The following is a 27,827-nucleotide window of genomic DNA, read 5'->3' as shown; positions in this document are numbered from 1 at the left end:
TGTGAGAACTAGTTTTCTTTCCCTTTCCTGTCTTCGCGTCCTTCCGCGGCGCCTCTCGCTCGTTTCCTCCATCTTTCATTCGCCTTTTTTTTTCCACCTTTTCCTTGAACTAAGGAGTGTACATTTAATGTAATGAGCTGAAGCTGCCAATCTTCCATAATAACATTCTCTGTGCAGACTCAAAATGGTGTCCTCTCGTCATTCACTACACAACGCAGAGCAAAAGAGAGTACGGTTACACCTGCACTCACACAGAATTTTGCCTTCCGAACTAGAGCACGTTTACGTCATCGATAATGTGACTGTCCAGTTTAACAGGAAAAGAAGCGATTGCTTTAGTTATTCATTCATTCATTTTCATCTGCTTTTCCGAGGGCAGCAGTTTTAGGAGAAGACCCAGACATCCTTCTCCCCAGACACTTCCTCCAGCTCCTCCGTAGGGATCCTGAGGCGTTCCCAGGACAGCCGAGAGGCATGGTGGGCATCCAAGATGCATCCGAAACAGATGCCACCTCAGCTGACCTCTCTCAATGTGGAGGAGCATCAGCTCTACTCTGAGCTCCTCCCGGGTGACAGAGCTCCTCACCCTATCTATAAGGGTGCGCCCTGCCACTCTGCGAAGGAAACTCATTTTAGCCACTTGTATCTGAGATCTTGCCCTTTCGGTCACGAAAGCTCGTTTTATCTAAATAATGCTTTAGTTATAAAGGTTTGTATTATTTTTTGTTGTTTGTATAAGAATAATTAATAAATCCACATGGAATCGTTCCTTAAAAGTGATTTTACTTAAAAGTGAACTGAACGCGTTTTCAGTTTCGGACTCAGGCGCGATTTGCACTCACACTACAAGCGTACAGCGCCAAAGCCCAACCGAACTGCGCTTTGGCACACCTCTTCCAACCGACCTAGGGCTGGCCAACTGAACCGCGCCTGGGCCCAATTCGGAGCACTCACACTTGTCAAACAAACTGGGAAACCCACGGTTCGGATAGCCTAGTGTGAGTACACCCTTAATATGGAAATTGCACCAACCACCCTGAATGGAAGTCTGGTTACATGACATGTCTTCTGAAATTGGGGAAGATCACGTTCTCTCTCAGAGGGTCATTTCATAGGTCTTATAGTCATTTGAGGCCACTACTGAATTATTTTGATGATTTAACACCTCTTAAAGTGGTTAAGAAATTACAGCTTTGTATACAATAAATGCTATTCACTTTTGTTCCATAAATAAAGTTAACAAAAAAAAAAAAAAAACAAATTGAGGTAAACTTTGTATAACTTTAAAACATTTGTAGAAACCTGGTTAACTTAAAGTTAAAGCAACATTAAAGTGTGTTGTCTCCACTTTTCGTCATTCAATTGTTTTACAGTGTACTGTATGTGTCAAATTGACAGCACTTTTTAAATGCCTTTTATTTATGTAGATTTAATTTTAATTGTTGTTTTTTACTGTGTGACTATTTTATGATTTAATTCTCTTATGTAAAGCACATTGAATTAACGTTGTGTATGAAATGTGCTATATAAATAAACTTGCCTTGTTTGATTTCAATAAACGCTGGAATACATAAACATAAATACAATTTGTGGTCTGTGCTTGTTTACCATGGAGACAACAGTATCAATGACTAGCTTCAGTTTAAGAGGTGGGATGAAAATAAAGAAAACAAGCTAACATTGTTCATTTATTGCGCTATGTTTTCCAGCCAAGTTCTGATTTATTTTATAACACATTCTCACAGACTGTAACTGTCCCTGTAGGTTAGCTGTCGTTAGTGCATATGAATAAGACTTACTCTGTATGTTGACAAGTCAATGCGGAGAGAGTTATGGAGCTGATCCAGCAGTCTAACGAAGCGATCTTTCTGCATTAACAGAGTGAAAGATTAATCAGCGGTGAACAGAAACACACAAACAAACAAAAGAGAAAAGCTCGGTATCATTTAGCTATTGAGTCAGAACAAAAAGAACAAGCCCCTTCAAACATTTTATCTACAAGGTATGATATTTTGACATTGATCTCCCTCTGAATGAAATCTAGACCTTGATCCAAGGATAAAGAGTGTGGACACATGAACAAAAGACACACTGTGCAAAACACCAGGGACAGGCTTTTGGATATATCCGACTCATTCCAATAAGAAAACCTGAATGGGATTCAAAGAGTCAGGGACACTGACTGGGTCTCCGTTATTCACCGTCTTGCATCTTTTCAAAATCCTTGTATAAGCAAGAGTTTCAGCTGAAGGCAAGAGACTGTGGCAGTGCACAAATCATTGTGAGCATCTGCATTTGCGGTTTCACAGATTCAGAGGATGCCTTACCAGCATTATCATCTGTCGCATGTGATTTTCTCACAGCAGGTTTGTGATCAAGGGCTTTAGAGTATGTCACACTGATTGTAACAGCCACAATAATTCTGTAATCAAATGTGACATTACAGCTTATACAATAGCTCTGATCCTGAAATTTGATTGGCTGAGGGGCTTCCCGAGAGTGCTGACATTTAGTCCAATAGCATTGGGACTTTTCACTGTTTATTATGTTTGCATTTTCAGATTATCAGTCTTTGCATTAATGAAGGAGATTTGGTAGTGAATTTAATTTCATCAGGCTATATAATCACACTATACTAGCGTAGCATCAAAATGTTGCTTCAATTTAATTGTTTGAATTGTTTAAACTCAACAAGGATGCATTTATTTAACCAAAGGTGTAGTAATTAACTAACATTGGGGAAAAAAACATCACTATTTCAATTTATGAATTTTGCCTTTGATGAACAGACAGTTTCAAATGAATGTATAAGTTGAAGACAAAATTAATAGCTATTCTGGAAATGCATTATATATCTCACTAGCCACTTTATTGGGTACAACTTACTAGTACCGGGGTGAACTCCCTTTTGCCTTTAGAACTGCCTCAATCCTTCATGGCACAGATTCAACAAGATACCGGAAATATTGCTCAGAGATTTTGGTCCATACTGACATGATAGTATCACGCAGTTGCTGCAGATTTGTTAACTGCACATTCATGATGTGAATTTCCCGTTCCACCACATCCCAAGGCTGCTCTATTGTATTGAGTTCTGGTGACTGTGGAGACCATTTGAGTACAGTGAACTTATGTTCAAGAAACCAGTCTGAGATGATTCAAGCTTTATGACAGGGTATGTTATCCTGCTGGAAGTAGTCATCAGAAGATGGGTACACTGTGGTTATAAAGAAATGGACATGGTAAGCAAAAATTCTCAGATAGGCTGTGGCATTGAAACAATGCTCAATTGGCACTAATGGGCCCAAAGAGTGCCAAGAAAATATCCCCCACACCTTTACACCACCAGCAGCCTGAACCATTGATACAAGGCAGGTTGGATCCATGTTTTCATGTTGTTGATGCCAAATTCTGACCCTACTATCCGAATGTCGCTCCAGAAATCGAGACTCAACAAACCAGGTAACGTTTTCCCAATCTTCTATTGTCTAATTTTGGTGAACCTGTGTGAAATTTAGCCTCAGTTTCTGTTCTTAGCTCACAGGAGTGGAAGCCAGTGTGGTCCTCTGCTGCTGTAGCCCATCCGCCTCAAGGTTGAATGTGTTGTGTGCTCAGAGATGCTCATCTGCATATCTCGGTTTGGTTGTAACGAGTGGTTATTTGAGTAACTGTTGCCTTTCTATCAGCTCAAACCAGTCTGGATATTCTCCTCTTACCTCTGGCATTTGTGCCCACAGAACTGCCGCTCACTGGATATTTTCACTTTTTCAGACCATTCTCTGTAAACCGTCGAGATGGCATAAAATATCCCAGTAGATCAGCAGTTTCTGAAATACTCAGACCAGCCTGTTTGGCACCAACAACCATGCCACGTTCAAAGTCACTTGAATCATCTTTCTTCTCCATTCTGATGCTCAGTATGAACTGCAGCAGATCATCTTGACCATGTCTACATGCATTGAGTTGCTGCATTGTGATTGGCTGATTAGAAATTGGCATTAATGAGCAATTGAACGGATATATTTTTATATATTTTTTAATGTTTAAAAATGTATTGAAATATTTTCTGAATTAAACAGCACTTTGGAAATATCTGAAAAATATTTAAAAATTCCACTAATAATTTTGCCTTCAACTGTATATTAAAATATAAATCTGTTATAATGTTATAAATCTTTTTCCATAACTTTTGATTAATTAAATTGCATCCATTCTGAATAAAAGCATTCATGTCTTTAAAATAAAAACATATATATGAGGGGGATACACAACTATTTTGTATATAACTACCAAACTTTTGAACAGTAGTGTACATTTAAACTCAGCAGTAGTCAAAATACCGTAGCTTTTACAAAAGCAATGCTGTTTTTATGTCATATGTCATCCAGTACTGCACATCTTCTCATGCTTGAACGTTCAGTTCAGTCTGTCTCTATAGTGGGGGGGATCTGTGTGATGCAGAGTTGACATTACCCCAAAGTTGGAAGCAGTGAAGCGATCGCAGGCGGATACGTTGGTGACTGAGGTGGGATGAGCGTAGAATGCATTGATGTTGGCCAGGAGTGTGCTCATTACAGCAGGGAGACCAGACAGCATGTATTTAAAGGACAGACATGCAAAATGCCTACAGGTGAACACAGACACCCAGTTAATATTTGTGAGAATGCTTTACTACAATAGTAATGCTATAACAATACCTAATGTCACTTGATATTACGTGATATTCATTTGACTCTAAAAGATATCAGTATATGTACTTAACCACAGTTTACTGTAGGTTAGTTTTTAATGATTCATTGACTAAGTCTCTTTTCTGATTAGAGAGAAACCAGATTATTTTCAGAATCAGATCTTTTCCAGCAGATTGTCTTTACTTTTGACTAAAAGGGATCATATCAGATCATATCTAGTGATGTAATGATGTAGGTGTACACACATCTGTGACAAGGGTTGCAAAATGCTAGAAAAATAAAGCGCTTTAAATGCTAGAAAAATACAGCGCTTCGCCTTGTCAAGTCACGTTGCAGAACTCCTCCATCAATTATTTTGCTTGCACGATGGAGGAGTTCTGCATCGTGACTGGTATTTATTGTGACACTCATGCCATGACCAGCTTAGATCATGCGTGTGAGTGTGTGTGAATATACTTTCTGGATTTTCTGGCTATCCATCTGCGAAAAAATTATTTTAACTGAAATTTGATCCGGGCGATGCAGTGGTGCAGTAGGTAGTGCTGTCGGCTCACAGCAAGAAGGTCACTGGTTTGAGCCTCGGCTCAGTTGGAGTTTCTGTGTGGACTTTGCATGTTCTCCATGCAGTTTATTCAGCTGTGGCGACCCTGGATTAATAAAGGGACTAAGCCGACAAGAAAATAAATCTAGTGCTTTAAAAACTGAACTGAATTGAACTGAATTAAACTTTAACGGTAATATATATTCTAAACTGAACTCAATCAGTTTCAATTTGACAAGAACAACTCCGGCATTGTCCCACTACTCTCCTGCCTGTATGATATGCTGAAATGTTCCACTATCTGAAATCTTGTTTTGGCTTTTTATTATCTTTTCTCCATCTATGCTAAGCTGCTTTGACTCAATCTACATTTAAAAACACTCTAGACAAAAAAAAGTATATAAAAAAAAAAAAAAAATAAATAAACAAAGCCATCTTGTATTCATTAGAAACAAATATTCTGAGATCTGATGAAATTGTCAACTGAAGAACAGCTTTTTAATTTCTGTATTTGCTAAGTGGATGTAAATGGCTAGTAAACCATCTCCAAAATGTCCGCCTCCAATATTGGACATATTTTATTTTATTTTATTTTATTTTATATTTTTTATTATTATTTATTTAATATTTTATAATTTATTTTATTTTATATTTTATTTTATTCATTTTCTTTTTAACAAAGTCCTTTTATTACTCAGGGGTAGTCACTGTGGAATGAATCGCCCTTCCAGCCGCAATCCATCACTGGGAAACATCCACACACACTTATTTACACACATACACTACTGACAATTTAGCTTAACCAATTCACCTGTACCACATGTCGTTGGGTTTTGGGGGATAAACCGAAGCACACGGAGGAAACCCACGTGAACACAGGGAGAACATGCAAACTTCACACAGAAACGCCAACTGACCCAGCTGAGGCTCAAACCAGCAACCTTCTTGCTGTGAGGCAAACGTGCTACCCACTGCGCCACCACGTCACCTTAATTTAATTTAATTTAATTTAATTTAATTTAATTTAATTTAATTTAATTTAATTTAATTTAATTTAATTTAATTTTATTTTATTTTATTTTATTTTATTATTATATTTTATTTTATTATTATATTTTATTTTATTAATAAAATACACAAGTAAAAAAATGCCCTAGAATTAGCTACATACTGTAGCTAAATTTCATCTGCAGTTCCGGTGCAGGAAAAACACAAATTACATAACAAAAACATAAACACAATATCATTAAAAAAAAATACATCAAGATCTGTCCACCACCAATATTTGAACTTCAGTATTTAGTTCATCATGCATGCATCATGCATCCACCTTCAAATGTGTTGCAAATCAGATTATTTAAAACTATCTAATGCATTTTCTACTGTCAAGATCAGATTTTTTCTGCCAGTCTAAAAAGAGCCTAATTTTTCAGTCCATTTAAATACCCATTTAGGACTTTTAATGTCAAAAATGTTATTATTGATGTTATATAATGTGATAAAGGTTTCCTCTTAACAAAATGTACCTATAGCTCTCAGAATACACACAAAAAGTACTTACGTCATGGCCTGATAGATGGATTCTATTCCATAGCGCATAGCAAACTCATCCACGATGTCTTGATAAACCTCATCAAAATAGACTTTCCAGGCATCATCTCCACGTGCCGCAGGCAACTTCACCACACCCTGCCCTTCAATCTCCGTCACATAGTGGAAGAAATTCTACAAAAACAGAGCAGAAAGTGACATAAGACAATCATTTCACGTTAGGCAATCATGACATTAGAAAATAATATCTGTTGGTTTTGAGGAGAGAGAACATTTTACATTTTGTACGCTACCATACAAAATTCTGAGATATTTATTTGAAAGTCCCTTATTCTCACCCAGGCGATATTGTAAAAAGATAATTATGGTTAGATTGTTTACCAATATTAAAATGTAAAATAAGCGATTAAATTAGAAAATGTAATTAAATCCTGCAAAAGCGAAGCTGGATTTTTTAGTATCACAATCCTTCAAAAATCATTTAAATTTGCTCATTTGGTGCTCAATAAATTATTCACTCTTTATTTTAAAGTAAAATTCTTGCTATTAACAAACCATTAACTTTGAATTTTGTCTCAATAAGCTCCTAATTTGTGGTTTAATTATAAATATTAAGGTAGTAATTGGGTTTAGGTATTGGGTAGGATTGCAAATTTATAAATACCAATAATAAACAGCCTAAATCTTAATAACTGGCAGGTAATAAACCACAAGTTAAATGTGAGAATTGATCCTTAAACTGAAGTGTTACCAATATTTCTTATCATTATCAATATCAGAAGCAGTTTTAAATAAAATAAATTATTCAACAAAAATTACAATGTTACAAAAATAAATTTTTTATTAGATTCAATGACAAAACCGAAATTTTTTAATATATTTAATATTTATATTTTAATATAAATTTTTTAAATAATACAATTTAAAAATAAATGTAAAATATTTAATGTAACATTTGATCAATTTGGTGCACAATAATAAAAAAATGTTTGTCCATTAAAAAGAAACCCTTGTGTGTAGGGGCTTACCTCGTGCAGACAGGTGTACTGAACGTGATAAGGGGCCACTTTCTCTTCCCCTTTAATTTCCACACTTATCTGCAGCCTGATGGCCCCCGAGACCGCTGACTTGTCAGTGCGTTTTTCTACAGTCAGAGATAATACATGGCTATTACACATCCAATGTGAAAGACAGCTCTCTATTTAGCAACATCATACCGGATGTGAACCATTCCGCACTAACATTCAATACATTTGTATTTAAAGAGAAAACAAGCAGCATTTTCATATTTAAAGATATTAGATTCAAGATTTTAATTATAAACACTCATGAAAGTATATTTTGAATATTTTTATCAATGAAAAAATCCATTGCTTTAGAAAGCCATTTTGTACACATTACATATAATTGTTCTGAGCTCTTATGAAAGTCAAATTAAAAGAGAGCATTCTATTAGTAGTATTATACTAAGAGAGTAGAAGCTAAAATTTCCCCCACTAAACATTTACATTTACATTTAGTCATTTAGCAGACGCTTTTATCCAAAGCGACTAACAAATGAGGACAAGGAAGCAATTTACACAACTAAGAGCAACAATGAATAAGTACTAAAGGCAAGTTTCAGGTCTGTAAAGTCTAAGAAGGGAAGTGTTAGTAGTTTTTTTTTTTTTTTTTTTTTTTGTACAATTAGTGTGATATTCAAAGAGGCAATTGCAGATTAGGAAGTGAAGTGGAGACTAAATAGTTGAGTTTTTAGTCGTTTCTTGAAAATAGCGAGTGACTGCTGTTCTGATGCAGTTAGGGAGTTCATTCCACCAACTGGGCAGATTGAGCGTGAGCGTGAGCGTGAGCGTTCGCGAAAGTGATTTTTTCCCTCTTTGGGATGGAACCACGAGGCGACGTTCATTCACAGAACGCAAGTTTCTGGAGGGCACATAGATCTGCAGAAGTGAGTGCAGATAAGAAGGTGCTAGGCCAGAAGTCACTTTGTAGGCAAACATCAGAGTTTTGAATTTGATGCGAGCAGCAACTGGCAGCCAGTGCAAACGGACTAGCAGCGGAGTGACATGTGCTCGTTTAGGTTCATTGAAGACAACTCGTGCTGCTGCATTCTGGAGCAGTTGAAGAGGCTTGATAGAGTTAGCTGGAAGCCCAGCTAGTAGAGAGTTGCAGTAATCCAGTTTGGAGAGAACAAGAGTTTGAACAAGGAGTTGAGCTGCATGTTTTTGGACATATTTAATTCATCAGGCAAGTTTTCACAAACAATAAAAAGTACAGTGAATGTATATACACTCACCGGCCACTTTATTAGGTACATCGTACTAGTACCGGGTTGGACCCCTTTTTGCCCCTTAGAACTGCCTTAATCCTTTGTGGCATAGATTCAGATTTTGGTCCATATTCACATGATAGCATCACACAGTTGCTGCAGATTTGTCGGCTGCACATCCATGATGTGACATTCCACCACATCCCAAAGGTGCTCTATTGGATTGAGATCTGGTGACTGCGGAGACCATTTGTGTACAGTGAACTCATTGTCATGTTCAAGAAACCAGTCTGAGATGGTGTGCGCTTTTTGAAATGGTGCGTTATCCTGCTGGAAGTAGCCATCAGAAGATGGGTACACTGTAGTCATAAATGGATGGACATGGTCAGCAACAATACTCAGGTAGGCTGTGGCGTTAAACACGATGCTCAATTGGTACTAATGAGCCCAAAGTGTTTCCTGTTCTTCTGTTGTCCAATTTTGATGAGTCTGTGCGAATTGTAACCTCAGTTTCCTGTTCTTTGCTGACAGGAGTGGCACCTGGTGTGGTCTTCTGCTGCTGTAGCCAATCTGCCTCAAGGTTGGACATGTTGTGCATTCAGAGATGCTCTTCTGCATACCTCGGTTGTAACGAGTGGTTATTTGAGTTACTGTTGCCTTTCTATCAGCTCGAACTAGTCTGGCCAATCTCCTTTGAAAGATGGTTGTGCGTAAAAATCCCAGTAGATCAGCAGTTTCTGAAATACTCAGACCAGCTTGCCTGGCACCAAAAACTATGCCACGTTCAAAGTCACCTAAATCACCTTTTGAATGGTTTGATGTGATTAGCTAATTGGAAATTAATAAGCAGTGCCTAATAAAGTGGCCAGTGAGTGTAAATATCATAATATGTAGTATATTTCATTATATGTCCATGCAACATTTATAATAATTACTCTATTATGTCATTTTATTTGATCAGGCTTATTGTAACATTAAAAAATATGATTTTTTTAAAGCTGTGCAGTTGTGAGTTTTATATTTTAAATTACATTTTTAAGCAGACAGATGGTTTCATTTCTTGTTTAAGGTATTCAGTTTATAGTCCTAAACCCCCTTAAGAAAGTTAGCATTGTCTAGTGGGTTCTCTTGAAGAATTTAGATTGTTTTTTTGAATATCAGTTTAAGATTTATGAATTAAAAAATCTTAACTAGCCCCCACAGAGCAACTTTTTAGCAAATTGCATTAGAGCTCACAAAAATGTCAAAACCCCTGTTTTTGTGCATTTATGTTGCAGAACAATACACCAGAGCCTCTACCAGTAAACTACTAGATCAAACTAACAACATCAAATTATTTAACAACTTGTTAGAAATTCAGAAGGGAACCCACGGCGTATTATACTTTCAGCTTGTCTACAAATCAACTATGCAACTATATAGCCCAAATGAGTGCTACTGTAAATTCGAGAATAAACAAAAAGAGGAATTGAACTTGCCGAGGTTGTACCAAACATCCATTTCTCCGCTGAGAGTCCGGACCTCAATGATGCTCTGACCCAAAAAGTCATCAGATTCCCTCTTTAGACGCTGCTTCACCCGAGACTTTATATCATCGTCTTCATCCCACACACGTAGTTTAATGCGGTCAGATGAATTATGGCACTCACTAAGGGAACAGTGGGTAAATATGTGAGCAAACCGCTTCACTTCACTTTAGAAAGGAAATAATATAAGCTCCAAAATATGACAGGATGAGACTCATTTAGAAATCACACAAGTTGCTGAAGTCGTTGACTGTAGAGTAAATATTCTGCAGTTAAATAACTGTATTACAATAGATTTAATAAAGAATAAATCAGTTTTATTTGCCAATCTAAGCACTTTTTAGACATCATGTTGTTTCTGTACAGTGTTTTTACTTAGAGAACTTCTTGCACAGAATGTGATACTCTTTACATATTTCAATAAAAAAAAAAAAAAAAAGTTTGGATTGACTTTTAATTACTTGCCTGCAGGGCAGAAATCTCCAAATGACATCTCCTTATAATCATATATTAATAACCCATTAAATGATTTCCACCAGAGTGTAATAAGATAACATGGGGAGCAAATAGAGACTAAATCTTCATTAATTTAACATCTGCAGTGAAGTTTCAAGTGAGAGCTCAAACACCTAACAAACTCAATTTTGACAGAATACCAAAGTCTCCAATCGTCAGATATCTCAGGATCCATCAAAATATATTAATTATATTATCTCCATTTATGTTATTGCTCTATACTATGTTTTTGCTCTATACTATGTTATTGCTAACAATGGTCACATTTCGACCATAAATATCAGAAATCAAAAATATAGAGAATAGAAAAGTGGAATAACATATTTAGAGAAAAAAAATAACCTGTTATTGCATTCTCCATTTGAAAAATCTATGTATTTTATCAGCAGTTTCTCATTAAGGAGTGAAATGAAAGGAAGGAAGGATGGAAGGAAGGAAGGAAGGAAGGAAGGAAGGAAGGAAGGAAGGTAAGACAGAAAAACAAAAGTTGGATGGAATGACAGATAAAACACAAGTTGGATGGATATACAGATGAAATGACAGCTAGAGCAAGGACGAATGGACGGATGGATGGATGGATGGATGGATGGATAGACGGACGGACGGACGGACGAACGGACGGACGGACGGATGGATGGATGGATGCATGGATGGAATGACAAACAAAAGTTGGATGGATGGATGGATGGATGGAATGACAGATGAAACAAAAATTGAATATTATGAGGGTCAAAACTAGACAACATTTGTCTGATTATCATAGGAAAATCAGGATTTCAAAAGAACAAAGATAACAGAAAAAACTGAGTATTAGACTCACAAGTTGAACGTCTCCTCCCACACGGGGTTAAGGTTACCATAGATAGTTTTGGTTCTCTTCTTAGTCTTGCCAACTTGAACCGTCACATACGGATCACTGGAACCAGTTCTGTCTTTAGCCTGCAGGCCCTGAGCGCTCACCACTGGAAAACACACATGAACTCAAACAATCTGAGCAATCTTCATGTCAGACTACAGAAAAGTACAGCTGGTTCTGCTTTTGTACCTGTGATGGAGATTTTGGCAGACCACTTTGATGTTCCGTCAAGCACAGTCTGTTTGATGGCCTTCATCTGCTGAGCGTGGTTGAGTTTAGTCACATTGAACACAACTCTTATGACCTCAAAGATTTCAGGCCTATTCCTTTCTCGGATCTTCATGCGGTCCTTCATAGCGGATATAATATGCAGGGTTCTGTCCTCTGCTCCTGTTTTGGAGCTCTTCTCTGCAGCTCCTGGCAATCAGAGGGATGTTTATTAATGATAATAATAATAATTAGGTATGCAGCCTCTGATCGATCGGCCAATAATCACATTTCATCACCTTGGAATTATAAGGTTATATCTGCATTCTGAATGATTTTAAAATATTGCGCTTCAAAGTTTTTGCATTCCATACAGCAAACAGTATGTGTGTAACAATTATTTTTTAAATAAAAAGTCTTAAAATGTAAACAACTTATAAAAAACATGCAGTAATGTAAATAAGTTGTCATTTAATAAGAATACGGTATGTCAATAACTCAATTTTGACAAAAATGTCAGATAGAACCTTTTTATAAACATAAGCATAAGCATAAAAAGCATAAACACCTTATAATTCTATGGTGACGATTTAATGCCTCAATCGGTACTTGCTGTTGTGGATGATCTCATTGCAAGTGTTTGTGTTAGTTGAAGATGAGCAAAATATTTGAATGATCTTGCATGTTTTAGGCCTTTTTAAATTAGGAACTGAAAGTTCTGTGTTTATGACAACATCGCAAGTTAACTTTACTTATTGCAACAAACAGTAGTTTATGGACCTATTTTCTTTTAGTAAAGAAGTAATGGATTTATAGGTTTACAATTTAACTTTTTATGCATTAAATATAGGCTGTAAACCTTTTCTTGATTGAGATGTTGAACTCTGCATCATTTGCAATGTTTCCAAATTGCATAGTTGGTCATTTTTCTGACCAATTTTTTTTATATGTGTTATCTTTTAATTTTCTTTAAAGTTATGAGACATGTTTAAGGGATTATTTGCAGCATCCTTCATTTATTCTCTTAGGTAAGGGGAGATCTCCACTTAAGCGTCTTACTAAGAGGGAAATGTGTTTTATGCATTATAAAGCTTAAAGCATCAGAATCGAAACTCTGTATTTGCCGATCACCATGGCAAAAAAACGGTACTTGTTATCAGCTGCAAAAATCCTAATCGCAGCATCGCTAATAATAATAAAATAATAATAATAATAGTAGTAACGATTGGATCTTAGTATAAACATGCATTAAATATATATTAAAACATGTTTAAAAATATATTTTGCTTTTCCTTTTTTCATTATAAATTAAGTTGTTCCATTTATTAACATTAGTAAACTATATTATTTCAAAAGATCTAACCATGAAAATATGGTCACCCTTTACTCTTTATTATAATGTGCCATTGTTGCTAATTATACTAAAGAAATTATACTAAAAAATAAGAATTATTTCTTCTTATTTAGTAGTATACCAAATGAAAACATCTATTTGTTAATATTACATGAGTTGACATGAAGTAACCATAGTTCCTAAAAATATTAATTTCTCTAAGAAATGCATTGCTCATTGTTAATTAGAGTTATTTGTGTGTGTATTGTAGTGACATCATCAGTTTTGAAAGGATACTTCATACTGAATAACTACAGGTTAACTATGTATATGTCCTGTCCAAACTATACATACTGAAACTCTTTAACCTTTATAATTTTTTTTCGGTAATGTATTATTAATGTGCACCTTTTTGTAAAGCTGCTTTAGAATGATAATTATTGTGAAAAGCGCAATACAAATAAATTTGAATCAAAATAATTGAAGATATGAAGAGCTTATTCGCTTGTTAAGTGTGACGTCACGCGGAGCGGCTTCCGGGTCCAAGCGCTCTATTCAACTAGAGATTCATGAAATGGTAATAATAAACTTTTACAAAGCGATTTAATACTTTCGAAAGTCACGATCGCAATATATATGTACATGCCTAATATCCAATGGCCAGAAAGTGATTAATTGTTTTATAAATTGTTATAATTTTGGTATTTGTTATGCAGCAAGCCCAGCGATTGTTGTGTACACCATGACTTTATGTAAAATTAACTTTAATGTGTGATATGAATAAAAAGTTATCATGAACGAATGATTTCTCCACTCAAATGAATGGCGGCTTGGACCCGGAAACAGTATTACATAAGTCACAAACAAATCACCACTTAACAAGCGGATAGGTAAGAATTTCTATTTTTTATTGCCATTTTGTGTACAGTGTCTAATAAATCCCCTGTTGCCTTCAAATATCTTACTGTCAACAAAGACCTGTAGGCTGATTTTATGTAAAGGACATTTTAGTCAAGAAAGAAAAGTGTTACACTACATTTACCCACAATACCTGCACCTCTCCTTCCATTCTAACACATGAAACAAATTATTGTAGTACTTAGAAAAAAGCTATTCTGTGGTTTAATGTCAGTGGATCAAGCAAAAAAAGACGAAATTAATTCTAAAGGTATTTTCGAATGAGTTTTTATACTGTATGCAATCAAAAAACAAAAAAGTGCAACTTTTGCTATGAGTGTATGAATGTTAGCTGCAGTCCATTTATAGCCCACCAGTGTCATTAATACTAAGTGTTTCTGAATTCTATGTCGCCTCTTTGCATTAACAAATGGGACCTCATTGTAAAAAGTTGCCCTTTTCATTGCAAAGCATCCATTAATGGCAGAGATGTAACACTTATGGCACAAATAAACCCAACTACTGTCAGTCATGCAATTATAATAGTAACTATGGAAAGATTTGTAAGATGTTCTTGCTTATTTTTTCAGTATTTGGTAGGTGACTCACTCTGCAAACAGTCTGCGTTGAGAAGCTCTTGGCATTTTTCATGGCATTTGACTCCACACTCTGAGCAGCGCATGCCCTGCCTCGCAATACCCCACAACAGACCCTCACACTCATAGCAGTAGGTGGGCGTTGTGGCCGTCCACACTTCAAAGTTATGGGGCGTCGTGCATGAAATAGGGTAAATGAGAGCCTGGAGGGTCTTCTTGTACACATGATTTTTCTACAGAAAGAGAATAAACAAACAATGCCGTTACAGAAGATGAAGCACTGATATTTAAAACAAAGCCCATCCTACATGTAGAATGTGTTGGAATTAAAAAAGTGGGACATTGTTAAGAATAGCTTAAACTGAAAATAAGAGCAGCTGATCATACGAGTGTAAAAGGTATGCTTCATAAATTCTGGCCTATCGTTCAGAATGTACTGTAGGTGTAGTAATGGGAGTGGGTAGACAGGTGCCAAAGTGATGAACAAATGAGGGCCACATCTCTTATCTTTATCTACACAAGGTGTAGGTGGCCCAAACCCACACAAACATTCAGCAATTCAGAGCATATGAACAGAACTGAAGATTGATAAGTCATCAGGTCGTGCTTCCGATTAGCTACCTTTAACTATTATATAATGACATGAAAAACATTAATCATTAGGTACGCTGTACTTATGTTTATCGCTAAACAAATTTGCTGCAATACAACATGATCTAATTAAGATATTATTGTCTTGTCTTATGGTTTAATTAAAAATGAATTTACTGAAATTAATAAACGTGCACACAGGTGTAAATTAAGCATTTAGAAAAATATTAAGTAAAATATAGTAAGTATAAAGTAAATAGATTTGATGACCCAGCTGACCTCAAACTCAATTTGTTTGTTAATTAACAGAACCTCAGGCATCTAAAGATGTACAGTGCCGTATAGGGAGGGGATTTTTTCTACAGAAGATTTTTTTGCTCAAACCATGATGCTTGGTGATTTTTACATTTGAATGACTGGTGGGTTTGCTTTTAAAACCTCAATGAATCATCAAGTGTATTTATTTTAATTGTTTTATTTTGTTTTTACAGCTTTTTTAGTATACCTACCTTTTTAGTTGGTTCCCACTTTATAGTAAGTGGCCTTAACTACTATATACTTACACTGAATTGAATAATTCGTTACAATGTACTAATTGTGTAAATACATGTATTTACTGTGTACTTATGCTTGATTAAATACCTGTATGTAATTACATCTGTAATTTAATTCTGTAATTACATTTGTAAATACACTGTTGACTATTCCTTACACCTTAACCCACCCTTAAACCTACACATACCAGCAAACCTGTCCATAACCCTACACCTATCCCAACTCAAGAGCACCACAAGTGTTCTCAAATACATTATAAACAGAGTGAGTACATTGTATTTATTTTTTGTTGCAAGTACATAATAGTTTAGTACACTTAACATAAAGTGGGACCAACAGTTTTCTTTCAGATGCATCTTCCAAAATTAAAGAAAAGCCTGTATATGTATGTATGTATGTATGTATGTATGTATGTATGTATGTATGTATGCATGTATGTATTTATATATATAAAGACAAATCTGTTGGTACTTTTATTAGATAAAACAGATAGCATATGCCTTACCAGTTCTTCATCCTTCAGGGAAGAGCGTGCAGCTAATGCATGTGAGATCCCAGCTTTCCTGGACTGCACCAGAGACTGAGAGAGAAGAACAATGGGTCAATATAAACATGTGCTTAATTATTAGCAACAGCTGTACTCATTATACAGAAATGAGTCTGTAACTTTACTTGTGCTCGCCCAGAGAGTTTAGCAAAATTGTTTGTAGTGTTTCCTCAAATGTTAGTCCATGTCTGTGTCAACAACATTACCATTATTATGCTAAACTCTAATCCCCATTAAGGGAACCGTGTCTGCTTAAAAAGCTTTTAGCATTTAATGGCTTACGTCTTCAATGACTAAATTCTATAATGTAGAATAGTACCTACAATAAACACAAAAGACAGTCGATACGACATGCTGAAAAACTCTCGATGACTGTTTTATAGCTAAAGGCAGACCAAAAATCTGCAGATTGATTTTTTTTATTGAAAACAGAGATAAGAGCACAATTTGGCCTCTCGTAGTTAATGACAGTGATTCAAAACACGCAAAAGGCTGGCTTTATCTTTTCTCTGGCCATCATTTGCTTGGCGAGTCAATCATGAGTGGTTGAGAGTAAATGAGGGGGCTGGCAGGTCTTGGTTAATGTTCAGTCAATGAAAGAGCCAAATACAAAGATCAATTCTGCATGAGAGAAAATTGGATTTTTCAGAACCAAATGAAAAACAAAATCAAGTTTAAGCATATTTAAAAATCTGATTTTTAAATAGACAACAAAATTAGTATTTTTAAAAGGTATTAAACTGTAGGGTCACACTTGATTTTGATTGTCCGTTTGTTGAATTTAAGTTGCAATGCAACTATTCTCATTAGATTATAAGTTTACGTTAGGTTGGGGTTGGGGTTAGTGTAAGTTGAAGTAATTGCAAAGTTTCTTATTGTCAGTTAAATGTCTGTTGAAGGAGCAGTATTAACAGATATTAAGCAGACAGTCTACTAATACTCAACTGGACCATCAAAATAAAGTGTTACCAACTGTAGGCATAAATTCACATTGAATAAAACATAAATATTTATAAACTATGATTGAACTCTAATTATAGATTAAACAACATTATAAATGCTCAAACAGTTTTTAACAAACCTAATAATAATACACAACAAACTATTGAATAAAAGCCTTCTACAATAGGTTTATGCTTCAAAGACTTCAATTTTTCTGATCACATCAAGTGATAAACAGCATTTTTGGTAGTACAGAATTGTGTAGTATATTAAAAATTATATACTGTATGTGTGGCTTTTAACCTATTACTTTTCTGTATTGCTCCAGGACTAATTTTATATATTTGTTTAAGAAATAATGAAATGTTTAGTGTGGTGCAATTTTTTTACATTACTTAAGCATCTATAACTTTTTTCATTTTGATTATTATAAACTCTAGATGGATAGTAAAGCCTATTGTGATAATGTTTATCACACTGCATCGAAATTAGATCATGCTCCTCTTAATACAGCACATAATAGACTTTGCAGATTTGTTCTGGATTGTTCTGTTTTTACACATCATTGTATAATGTATGATCTACTGCAGTGGCAATCTTTGCACAAAAGACAACATATCCACAGGCTTCAGTATATATTTTAATGTATTCATTTTAAGTATCCTTATTATTTACGACCATATTTTGTATTTTTTTTCCTTAAAGTAAGACATTCTGTTCAGACTTTTTTTCCCTCATTTTAAAAAATCTATTGGTAAAATATCTTTTATGTTTAAGGGTCCAATAGATGAATTTACCTGCTAACATTCATTTCACTGCATCATTTAAAGTGTTAAAGCAAACTTTGCTGTCATATTTAACTTTGGACTGTACATGTTTTTCCTCAGCATGTTATTATTTATGTGGTGATTTGATTTACTGATCTGTATATGTTTTTTCACTATGTATACTACTTCCCCTTTTGTTAATGTGTGTGTGTGTGTGTGTGTGTGTGTGTGTGTGTGTGTGTGTGTGTGTGTGTGTGTGTGTGTGTGTGTGTGTGTGTGTGTGTGTGTGTGTGTGTGTGTGTGTGTGTGTGTGTGTGTGTGTGTGTGTGTGTGTGTGTGTGTGTGTGTGTGTGTGTGTGTGTGTGTGTGTGTGTGTGTGTGTGTGTGTGTGTGTGTGTGTGCGCGCGTGCATGTTGTTTAATTTTATGTTTTGTTAATATTATGTAATTGTGAATAATTTTGGGACCCCATTGAAAATGAGGGGTTTAACCTAATGAATAAATAACAAGCTAAAGTGTCTTGTTTCCAAATAAACATGAACTGTGAATGTAGACCAAATTATTCTGCAACTGTTACTCTTTTAGTTTGGGAAGGTCATTTTTGAGAATATGCCTCTGACGGTGAGGAAAAGACATCGATCTAGTCTCAGAAAACTTTACAGAAATCTTATTTTGCATGCTATCTTCACCAAATTTGAAATATAAACTCATGAAACACTTGGCTTTCTAGGTATATTTTTTTAGGATATTACATGACTGATTTAATATGTTTGTACTTTAAAAAAACAAATATTGAACACAGTACAGTTTTCCTTTCTCATTACTTCATATTGTAAAACTTTTCTTTTTTTGTATGAAACCTTCTAGATGGACTATAGTCAAAGTGTCTACTTTTCAATGCTACCTAATTTATGTTTATAGCTCAAGAAATGGGGGTCAAGAGCTGTTACTATCTAAATTTAGGTAGCATAAATCCCCAAAAGTGAGTGCTGGCTAACAGGTTAAACTGATTGTTTCCCCAAACCTTAAATCAATCAATCAATCAATCAATCAATCGATTTATTAAGAGACAACGAATTAAAAATGAAAAAGAACAGCGACCACAACGTGATATGCAAAACTTGAATTTAAACCAATAGTAGGATATAATTTAAGTCAACATTCAATTATAGCTCCCAGGATTCATCACACAAAGCTATTTGACCAGTGAAATCAGCTACTGCACGTTCTGATTCAACTACACCAGAGTTCCGCAGTAATCTTTGTTTATATTCATCCCATCGTACCACACTTTCACAAAAAAGAAGCCCCCATTGCCATAAAAACTGTTGTGCAAGTAAAAAGCTTCAGATCAAGCTTGTTTTTATTTTGCATTTATTCCTTTTTTTGTCCCCTTCACAGAATGTCAAACACATCTGTGTGGGTTTCAGTTTTATTGTGTTGCAACAAAGACTGATTGATGAAAGTTCCCTATTTCTGACTCATGAGCATGTCAGTGAAACAGAGGCGAAGACAAACACTTCAAACAGAGCTTCGTTTCTCAGGCATAAGCACACTCGTCTGGATTTTGGAGAGCCAATCACATAAGATGCCTCTCTTTAAGGATGACATTCGATTACAAAACTGCTGGGATAATTACAATGACACATTCACATGTATGCTGAAATTCATTATATAAAAACCCCCGGATCACTTGTAATATCATACCCTTCAGAGAAAGGATGTCATGCGGTCATTCATTTCTGATTACTGCTTATTTCATCAAACCAGCTGACCAAAGATGATAGCATTACACACTGGAAACAAATCTGAGCACAACATTAATTTTCTGACAAATAATATTTAGTATAAAGGACATTGCACGTTCAGCTTGAGAGTTGATAGAAAAATAATTGTGGAATCCCACCATTATCATCAGGTTGGATAAAGACAGTGTTACAGCAAAAAGTTCTATAGCTAAAATAATGAAAACATATGCCTACATATTTTCCCTCAAAGCCTGTTTAGATAGAAATTAAATAGTCAATATTGAAACACTGAAAGATTTACTTACCATGGCCTAGCAACGAAGGAAAGCATTAGGGAAAAAATCAGATCAGATTAAGTTTATATTTTTGCATTTTGGTTAGATAAGATTCAGGCTGTAATTTAAGATTACTCTCATTTGGATATAATCAGCAGAGAAAGAAATGTGATATGCTCTGGTTTAATATGAATAAGTGTGAAATCACTCACCACTTCGCTAACCAAGGGGATAGGTTTCTTCTTCCTAAGGTCAGGCATGCTATCAATGCCAAATATTCCAGTGCCCCTGGAGATGTAATATTGATGTTCCAGTAACAGTAAATAAATGTACAGATTAAAAAAAAAACATGATTCGAACAGTGAAAGATAATAAGCCAAAGATCATACCCAGATTTGGCCCACGGATGTTTGTTATGGTCTCCATTGTTATTCTGTAGAGAGGTTGATCATATTGTCATGGATTAAAATAAATATAACACGATTCAGCTTATATTTAAAACAAATCAGAACATGGGAAATGGGGACTTAAAGAGGAACAGAGAATAGAGGGGAATAGAGAGCTGTTTGATTGTTTGGTTGACTGAATTTCACCACTAGATTCATCACTACATGCAGAATTTTCCATTCACGATGACAAACTAACAGAATTAGACATGAAAGAGCTCAGAAACCAAGGACTCCAAACTTTTGTAAGTACACTTCTATTCAGAAAATCTTCCTGCATGAATTAATTGGCTTTCAAGATGCATGATAGTATCCTACAGTGAATCTAGTACAGGGCATTTTAAATGAGTTTCGCTTTTGATAAAGAGAGACTATAGAAAGAAGCATTCTCTTTTGAAGAACAAAAAGGCAATTACAGCAATTTGTAAATTGATGAATTAAACTAATATCATCAAACAGTCATAATTAACTTTTTCATATAATTAATAAATAACAAAACATGTTTATTTAATATGTAACTAAAACAAATTATCAAACAGATTTATTCCAACGGAATGCTCTCTTTCCAATGATCTGTAAATGCATCAATTTACCTTTTAAAGGGGTGGTCCACTACGAGATTATATTTTAAACTTTAGTTGATATGTAATGTAGCTGTGTGAACAATGTAAGAAGGTAAGACGCTCAAAGTTCAATGCAAAGGGAGATCACAAATGCTTCAGGTTGCACACATTCACCACACGCATACACCTTGCGCAGCCAAGGGGTGTGGCGAGAGGCACTGTAATGTTTAAGAAGAAAAAGCTAAAATGCCATCCAAACGTTGCTATTTCCACAGAGCTTGTTTTGTGTCTGCATTTGGGCCTCCAAAAACATGACACAATGTTAGAAGTGCTTACAGTTTAATTTGAATAATGTTCCAGAGAATTATAGAAAAAGATATAGCTCTAGCATTTGACAAAGGACAGCTTCCATTATCTCTCCTAGTTCAGTGCTGGATTCGGCTAAAAACTTCTCAAAGAAGGAGCAGCTCCAACCATAATAGAAGAAGCTGTGGATGGATTGAGAGCCACAGCCTGTAAGTATTTTTATTTGTAAAAGATTAATCTATTACATGCACAGTTACTAGCGTAACGATATGGTGTTGTAAGAACATAAACAAGAATGTAAACAACGGGAAATGCTGTTTAGCACCATTATCAATTTAGCTAAACATTCATATTTATCTGTCAAACTGCTGTCAACAGCCACAATACACCAGCGCTGCAGTGTTTCTCTATGCGAATGCTTTCCGTGAGCTCTACATCTCAAATAACGAACTCACAAAAGATGTGTGAACGTTTCATATTACTTACACATACTTGCATATTCCTAATATATGTAAAAGACACTGATTATATCTTAGAGTCAGATTTTATTTTAGAGGGCAGGCGTGAAGTTCAGCTGTGTGCTCCTCATTTTATATCTAATTCAGGGTCACACTGACACGGCTAACAGTTACACTGACTGACAGTATTTACACAGCATTGGCACAACGCGTGCTAGTAGAGGCGTTACTGGACTTGGCGCTTCCTAGTGACATGAAGCCGATCCGCGAATCACAGCACATTATGTTAGCTGACCAATCAAAGCCTTTAGAGGGTGGGTCTTTCAGAGGAACTAGGAAATATGACAGTTGTTTTCTTGTTAGCTGAGTAGCAGTATATAATCAAAATAAGTTATGAAAAAATGAAGCATGAACACACATTGCTTTGCATCTTATAAACACAATCAAGACTTAAAAATACACTCTGGACCACCCCTTTAACAAGCAACAGCAAGGATGCAAATATAACAAATGTATTGCATTCCTTATTTCGAAAAAAATGGATTTGTTAAAATAACTAAATTAATAAATTATAGATTTTTTTGAGCAAACCTTTCCTTAACGCTCATCAGCGAAACAAAAGTAGAAAATAGTACTAAGTAACTTGAATTCAGCAACATGGGGTCCACCATCACAGTTTTACTTTATGGTAAAATGAGAATATTTTAATGAGCTACAGTCAATAACACAGCTTGAAAATATGTGTAATGTTTACAGTGCAGCATAGCCTACAAGCCACGAAAACAAGGCATCATTAAAAAAAAAAAGTAATTCAACACAATACAGTAAACCTACATCAAAGGAGCCTTTTAGCACCATGCACATTAAATATTTTTAAACATCCTTATTTATCTTGTGCTTTGCAAACAGAAAACATCAAGGCACTTTTAAACAAGATAAAAGATAACCTGGTCTTCATCTTGGCTTCCATCTAAAAATAACAACAAAGAGCACATGTTTATTATCATATCATTTAAACCATAAACACGCTTTAACTAGACATAACAATACAGCAATTAAAGTCTCTTTCAAAAACACATTTGTATCTGAAGACAGGGAGTTTAATAACCTTGTTTAGGGACCAGCAACATGATTTGCTTAACTGTTGGGGTTTTGCAATTGATCTAGACAGTTCATGAAAGTTTCATTGAGATCTATTATTCATTTATAATGGCTCCTAAATTTTCTCTCCACTCTTTCATGTCAGATTTGTTTTCATTTCAATTCAATGGGTGTAATTAGTTTGTTTGAGCCTGGGGAACAAGACTAGTTTAACACCCAGCAGGGTGCTTGCATATATATCTGAAGAAAGGTCTAAACACCCACTGGCTATAAGAGTCAGCAGTTTCTGATGGGATCTGATATTTTACAGGAAAAAAAATTTAACACCCTTTTGTTTTTTGTTCAGTTGAATAAATTATATTGTGGAACGCATTTGATGTGCATAGACATGAAGAAAAGAAATCAGCATTACTGACTGACTTACGATTTTTATTTTTTTAAATTTATTTATTTTTTACTCACGAACTTTTTTTTAATTACTAGGTTCAGAGAACCCACTAATCCTGCAAATTTGAAACTTTAGCCAAGATCATCTAACACATACCAGAAAAACAGAACAGTGAACATAAAGATAGGTTTAGGGGCTGAAAACTCGGTGTACCTGGGTTTAAATCATCTTCAGAAAATGTTGACATGGACACTATGCTGAGTTGTTTTCTGGATTCTCTCTTCTCCCTCAGAATCTGCTGGAAACTCCTGAGGCACTTCAGACGACATGCATCCCGCTGACTAAGCTCTGCTTCACTACCTCCTTCTGTGGAGGACTCAGTGGGAGGCTGAGTCTCCCCCAATAGTATTCTCTGCTCCTCTTCACCCGCCAGTTCCTCAGGGGAAAAAGAGTCTGGCAAAATGTCTGTAGAGAGGCACTGTGTTAAATAAGCATTGGTTTGATGTCCAGATGTAACATCTGATGCATTGCTAGTGGATGAGTCCAAGCCTGGAGATTTTGGATGTTCTGAATCTTCATTGCTATGCTGGTATGGAGGTGATTCAGGTTTTGCTTTGGCAGAAATGCATTGAAGTATCTCTACAAAGTCCTTCTCATCACTTAGGCCTTGAGGCCATGTGGAATTAGTTGTTTCAGTTTGTGGGGTCTCCATCTCAATCTGAGGTGTTACTAAATTTGGTGTACTAGTATTTAGGACATTGACAATTCCTTGTTCTTCCCCACATGGGGAGACTGCTGTATGGACTTCAATCTTTTCACAAGGCAAGGTAGAATAACTTCCATCCTTCTTCTTTAGAGCTCCTCGCAAAGTGGTTTTAAAGTCAAGAACTGCTCTACCAAACTTTTTTACATTGAACGCAGCATTACAGTCATCAGCATCAGCATCAGAGTCTGGTTTCCAATCAGGAACATTTTGATTACAGAATGATGTATCTTCATTCATATGGTTCTTGGATGGCTTACTTATAAATAGCAGCCCATTTTCATAAGAAGATACATGATAAATGCCATTCTGAGAACTTTGAGAACATTTATCTTTGCAATTATGATAGCTGAGGCCACGTTCTTTAGGGAATTCTTCTGCACCACACTGTTTCCAATCTAGCATTCTGCATATACTCACATCAGAGTCATAGTGTTTACCAGATACTTGTAATATCTTATCCGAGGCACCAACTAAACAAGTATTTACAGCTGTTGATGGGTCCACTTCACCTGCATCTTCAAAACTGCCTTGCCTGGAGCAAGAATCATCTTCGCTCCATGCAATCTCTCCACTCCCATTGCATTTTAAATCCACTGGGTCCCGAGGACGAATGTCACCACCTATTTTAGACTGTCCAGAAGTATTTTTTTCTGGATCAGACTCAGACTTGGAACTATGACCAGAAGATAGAGAGCTGTTGCTTGGACAATCCTGCCCATCTTGGCGCTCAAGGTAACCAAAACTGACCTTCCTTTTCGTGGACTGCCTTGACACCTCTTTGGGTTTCCTATCAAGGACTTTATAATCTGAGAGTATATCACTACAGCTATTTGAGGATTCAACAGTGTAAGGCTTGTAACAGCTTATGCTAACAGTGTTTTTTGATTTGTGAGTGTGGGAGAGTCCTTCAGTGCCACCCATTGCTCCAGGCCAAGTCTCCACACCAGATTTGTTTCCAGACCGCATGCATTCAATCTCCATTAGAACAGCATCTACACAGCTTGAGACCTCCTCAACAGAACCACGAACAGATGACAAGTACTCCCTCAAGTCTGAAATCTCCTCTTGAATTTTGTTTATCCCACGCAATTCTTTCAGTATGTGCTCAACGATATCACTTGATTCTTCCTCTTGATAGAGCTCATTATTCCCCTCCACAACCTCATCCTGCATCGTCACATTAACTCTGTCTGTCTGTCTTTTCGGCTCACCATCAAGTCCACTTCCAGACGAGAGGTCTGTCCCATTTAGATCTTGGGTCATTTGGTTTTGAACCTCTGTTAAATTACTGCTGTGCTGCAAAGTGCAAGGAATCCTGATGCCTCCCTCTCGATTTAGCTCCACCTCCCCAACGCAAGGTGCCTCAGATACTGCTCCTAAACCATGGCCATTGGGCACCTGAGGTGAACAGCAGACCTCTGCTGAAACTAATCCTCTCCTGCAGTTCTGTAACTTTTCAACATCCTCTTCCCCATCTTCATCCTCTTCTTCAATACCAGCATAGTAAAGTCCAGGAGGCTGAACTGTATGATCGGCAGATCCCTGCAAGAGACGATGAATTTTCCCACGCAACACCAGAGCAACTTTGGGATTAGGCTGTCTTTTTTTTGGCACTGCACTTTTCTTCTTGGGTCGGGGATATTGAGGGACACCTGTGCCATCCTGTCCATTGCATCGGTTGCGGGAGAACATTGCTTCCCCTCACTTCTATGCTGTGGAGCTGAATTACATTACTGAGGACTGAAGTACCGCATCTGATAACAAAAGTGATCAATTGTCAGACTTAAATTATGACTAAGTGGGAGAAAGACATTTTTTTTTAAGTACCAGTTCAAAACGACAAATGCTGTTAATAACAGAAAATGGATTTTAACACAACTGATATGCCTTAAGTTTAATTTACAGTTAATTTCCTCTCTTATTAAAGTTTTGTCATTGATTTGCAACACCACAAAGCAATCAAAGAATTCATCAGTATAGCAAATGTATAATGTGCAACCCTATTATAACTCAACCAAAGCAGTTTTTGAGCACAGTTTGATCACAGCACACCGAACACACAAGTCAATTGGTCAGATTAGTATTTTTAACTTTTCATGTGCAAAATACCTCAACCAATGATGACAACCAATAATATGTTAACAGATATACTGAATATTTACAGCAATGATGATTTACACCAATTATGCCAAAGTGTATTCACAGTACCTCACACATTTTAAAATTCAGACAGAAAACAGACAGAAAATAGATAAATAAATATAAAGACAAACAGAAAGCAATTAGATACAAGACTAAAATGCAATACAACACTGCCTCTATTAATCTGCCAGATAGAAAATGTGCAACAGATAAGCAGAGGCACAAAAGATAAACAAAGATAAACAATGGGGAAAAAACATGGTAATCATATACATCATGTTTAGTCCATATACAACAGGCATGTCCAAACTTGGTTCTGGAGGGCCGGTGTCCTGCAAAGTTTAGTACCATCCCCAATCAGACCCACCTGGGCTAGCTAATGAAGCTCTTACTAGGCTTTCTAAAATCATCCTTGCAGGTGTGTTGAGGCATTTTGGAGCAAAATTCTGCAGGACACTGGCCCTCATGAATTGTCTTATAGCCCTTGCCTCATGTCACGATTCTGTTATGTTTGGCCCATTCTTTAATTTTCATTTAATTTTCTTGTCGACTTAGTCCCTTTATTAATCCGGGGTCGCCACAGCGGAATGAACCGCCAACTTATCCAGCAAGTTTTTACGCAGCGGATGCCCTTCCAGCCGCAACCCATCACTAGGAAAATGTTTGGCTCATGTTATTTTTAAAATATTTTTTTAGATGTATTTTTACCAGGCAACACGGTGGCCCAGTGGTTAGCACTGCTGCCTCACAGCAAGAAGGTTGTTAGTTCGAGTCCCGGCTGGATCAGTTGGCATTTGTGTGTAGAGTTTGCATGTTCTCCCCATGTTCGCATGGGTTTCCTGCGGGTGCTCCGGTTTCCCCCAAAGTCCAAAGACATGTGATATAGGTGAATTGAACAAATTAAATTGGCCATACAGTATGCATGTTAATGAGTGTTTATCAATGTTTCCCAGTACTGGGTTGCAGCTGGTAGAGCATCCACTGTGTAAAAAAGTTGTCGGTTCAGTCCGCTGTGGCGACCCTTGATTAATAAAGGGACTAAGCCAAGGAAAAATTAATGAATGAACATATTTTTACCTTTATTGTGATAGGACAGTAAAGGAAGCGACATGAAATGTTGGAGAGACGGGAAAAAAGTCCACACCTACAGTTGCGATATGTCGTCACACTGACCACTAGTCTTTTGGCAACAATGCCTGATGCTTTATTAATACTAACATTTTTTTAAATTACAAGATTAAAAGGTTAGT

General features: G+C 36.2%; 1 protein-coding gene across 4 annotated transcripts in view; it reads right to left on the bottom strand.

Moving 5' to 3' along the window:
• unc13ba (unc-13 homolog Ba (C. elegans)) overlaps positions 1 to 27,827 on the bottom strand; it is a 178,016-nt gene that overhangs the window by 54,254 nt on the left and 95,935 nt on the right. For 2 of the 4 annotated variants that reach the window (XM_087253313.1, XM_087253310.1), the window contains 11 exons: positions 20,797 to 20,840; positions 20,620 to 20,695; positions 16,635 to 16,709; positions 14,997 to 15,216; positions 12,140 to 12,367; positions 11,915 to 12,056; positions 10,531 to 10,700; positions 7,812 to 7,927; positions 6,794 to 6,957; positions 4,474 to 4,624; positions 1,800 to 1,868 (listed from right to left, as the gene is read on the bottom strand). In XM_087253313.1, the coding sequence (XP_087109439.1) occupies positions 1,800 to 1,868; positions 4,474 to 4,624; positions 6,794 to 6,957; positions 7,812 to 7,927; positions 10,531 to 10,700; positions 11,915 to 12,056; positions 12,140 to 12,367; positions 14,997 to 15,216; positions 16,635 to 16,709; positions 20,620 to 20,695; positions 20,797 to 20,840 (1,455 nt within the window). Of the gene's footprint in view, positions 1 to 1,799; positions 1,869 to 4,473; positions 4,625 to 6,793; positions 6,958 to 7,811; positions 7,928 to 10,530; positions 10,701 to 11,914; positions 12,057 to 12,139; positions 12,368 to 14,996; positions 15,217 to 16,634; positions 16,710 to 20,619; positions 20,696 to 20,796; positions 20,841 to 23,127; positions 23,151 to 23,882; positions 26,190 to 27,827 lie in introns of those variants that run through there. The other 2 variants (XM_087253311.1, XM_087253312.1) reach the window with 2 other exon arrangements.

Source organism: Danio rerio, chromosome 5 (genome assembly GCF_052040795.2).
Source record: "Danio rerio strain M-AB ecotype USA chromosome 5, GRCz13ab, whole genome shotgun sequence".
NCBI lineage: Eukaryota > Metazoa > Chordata > Actinopteri > Cypriniformes > Danionidae > Danio > Danio rerio.
Note: the sequence above shows the minus strand (reverse complement) of the source record. Positions and strands in the feature narration are given on the sequence as shown.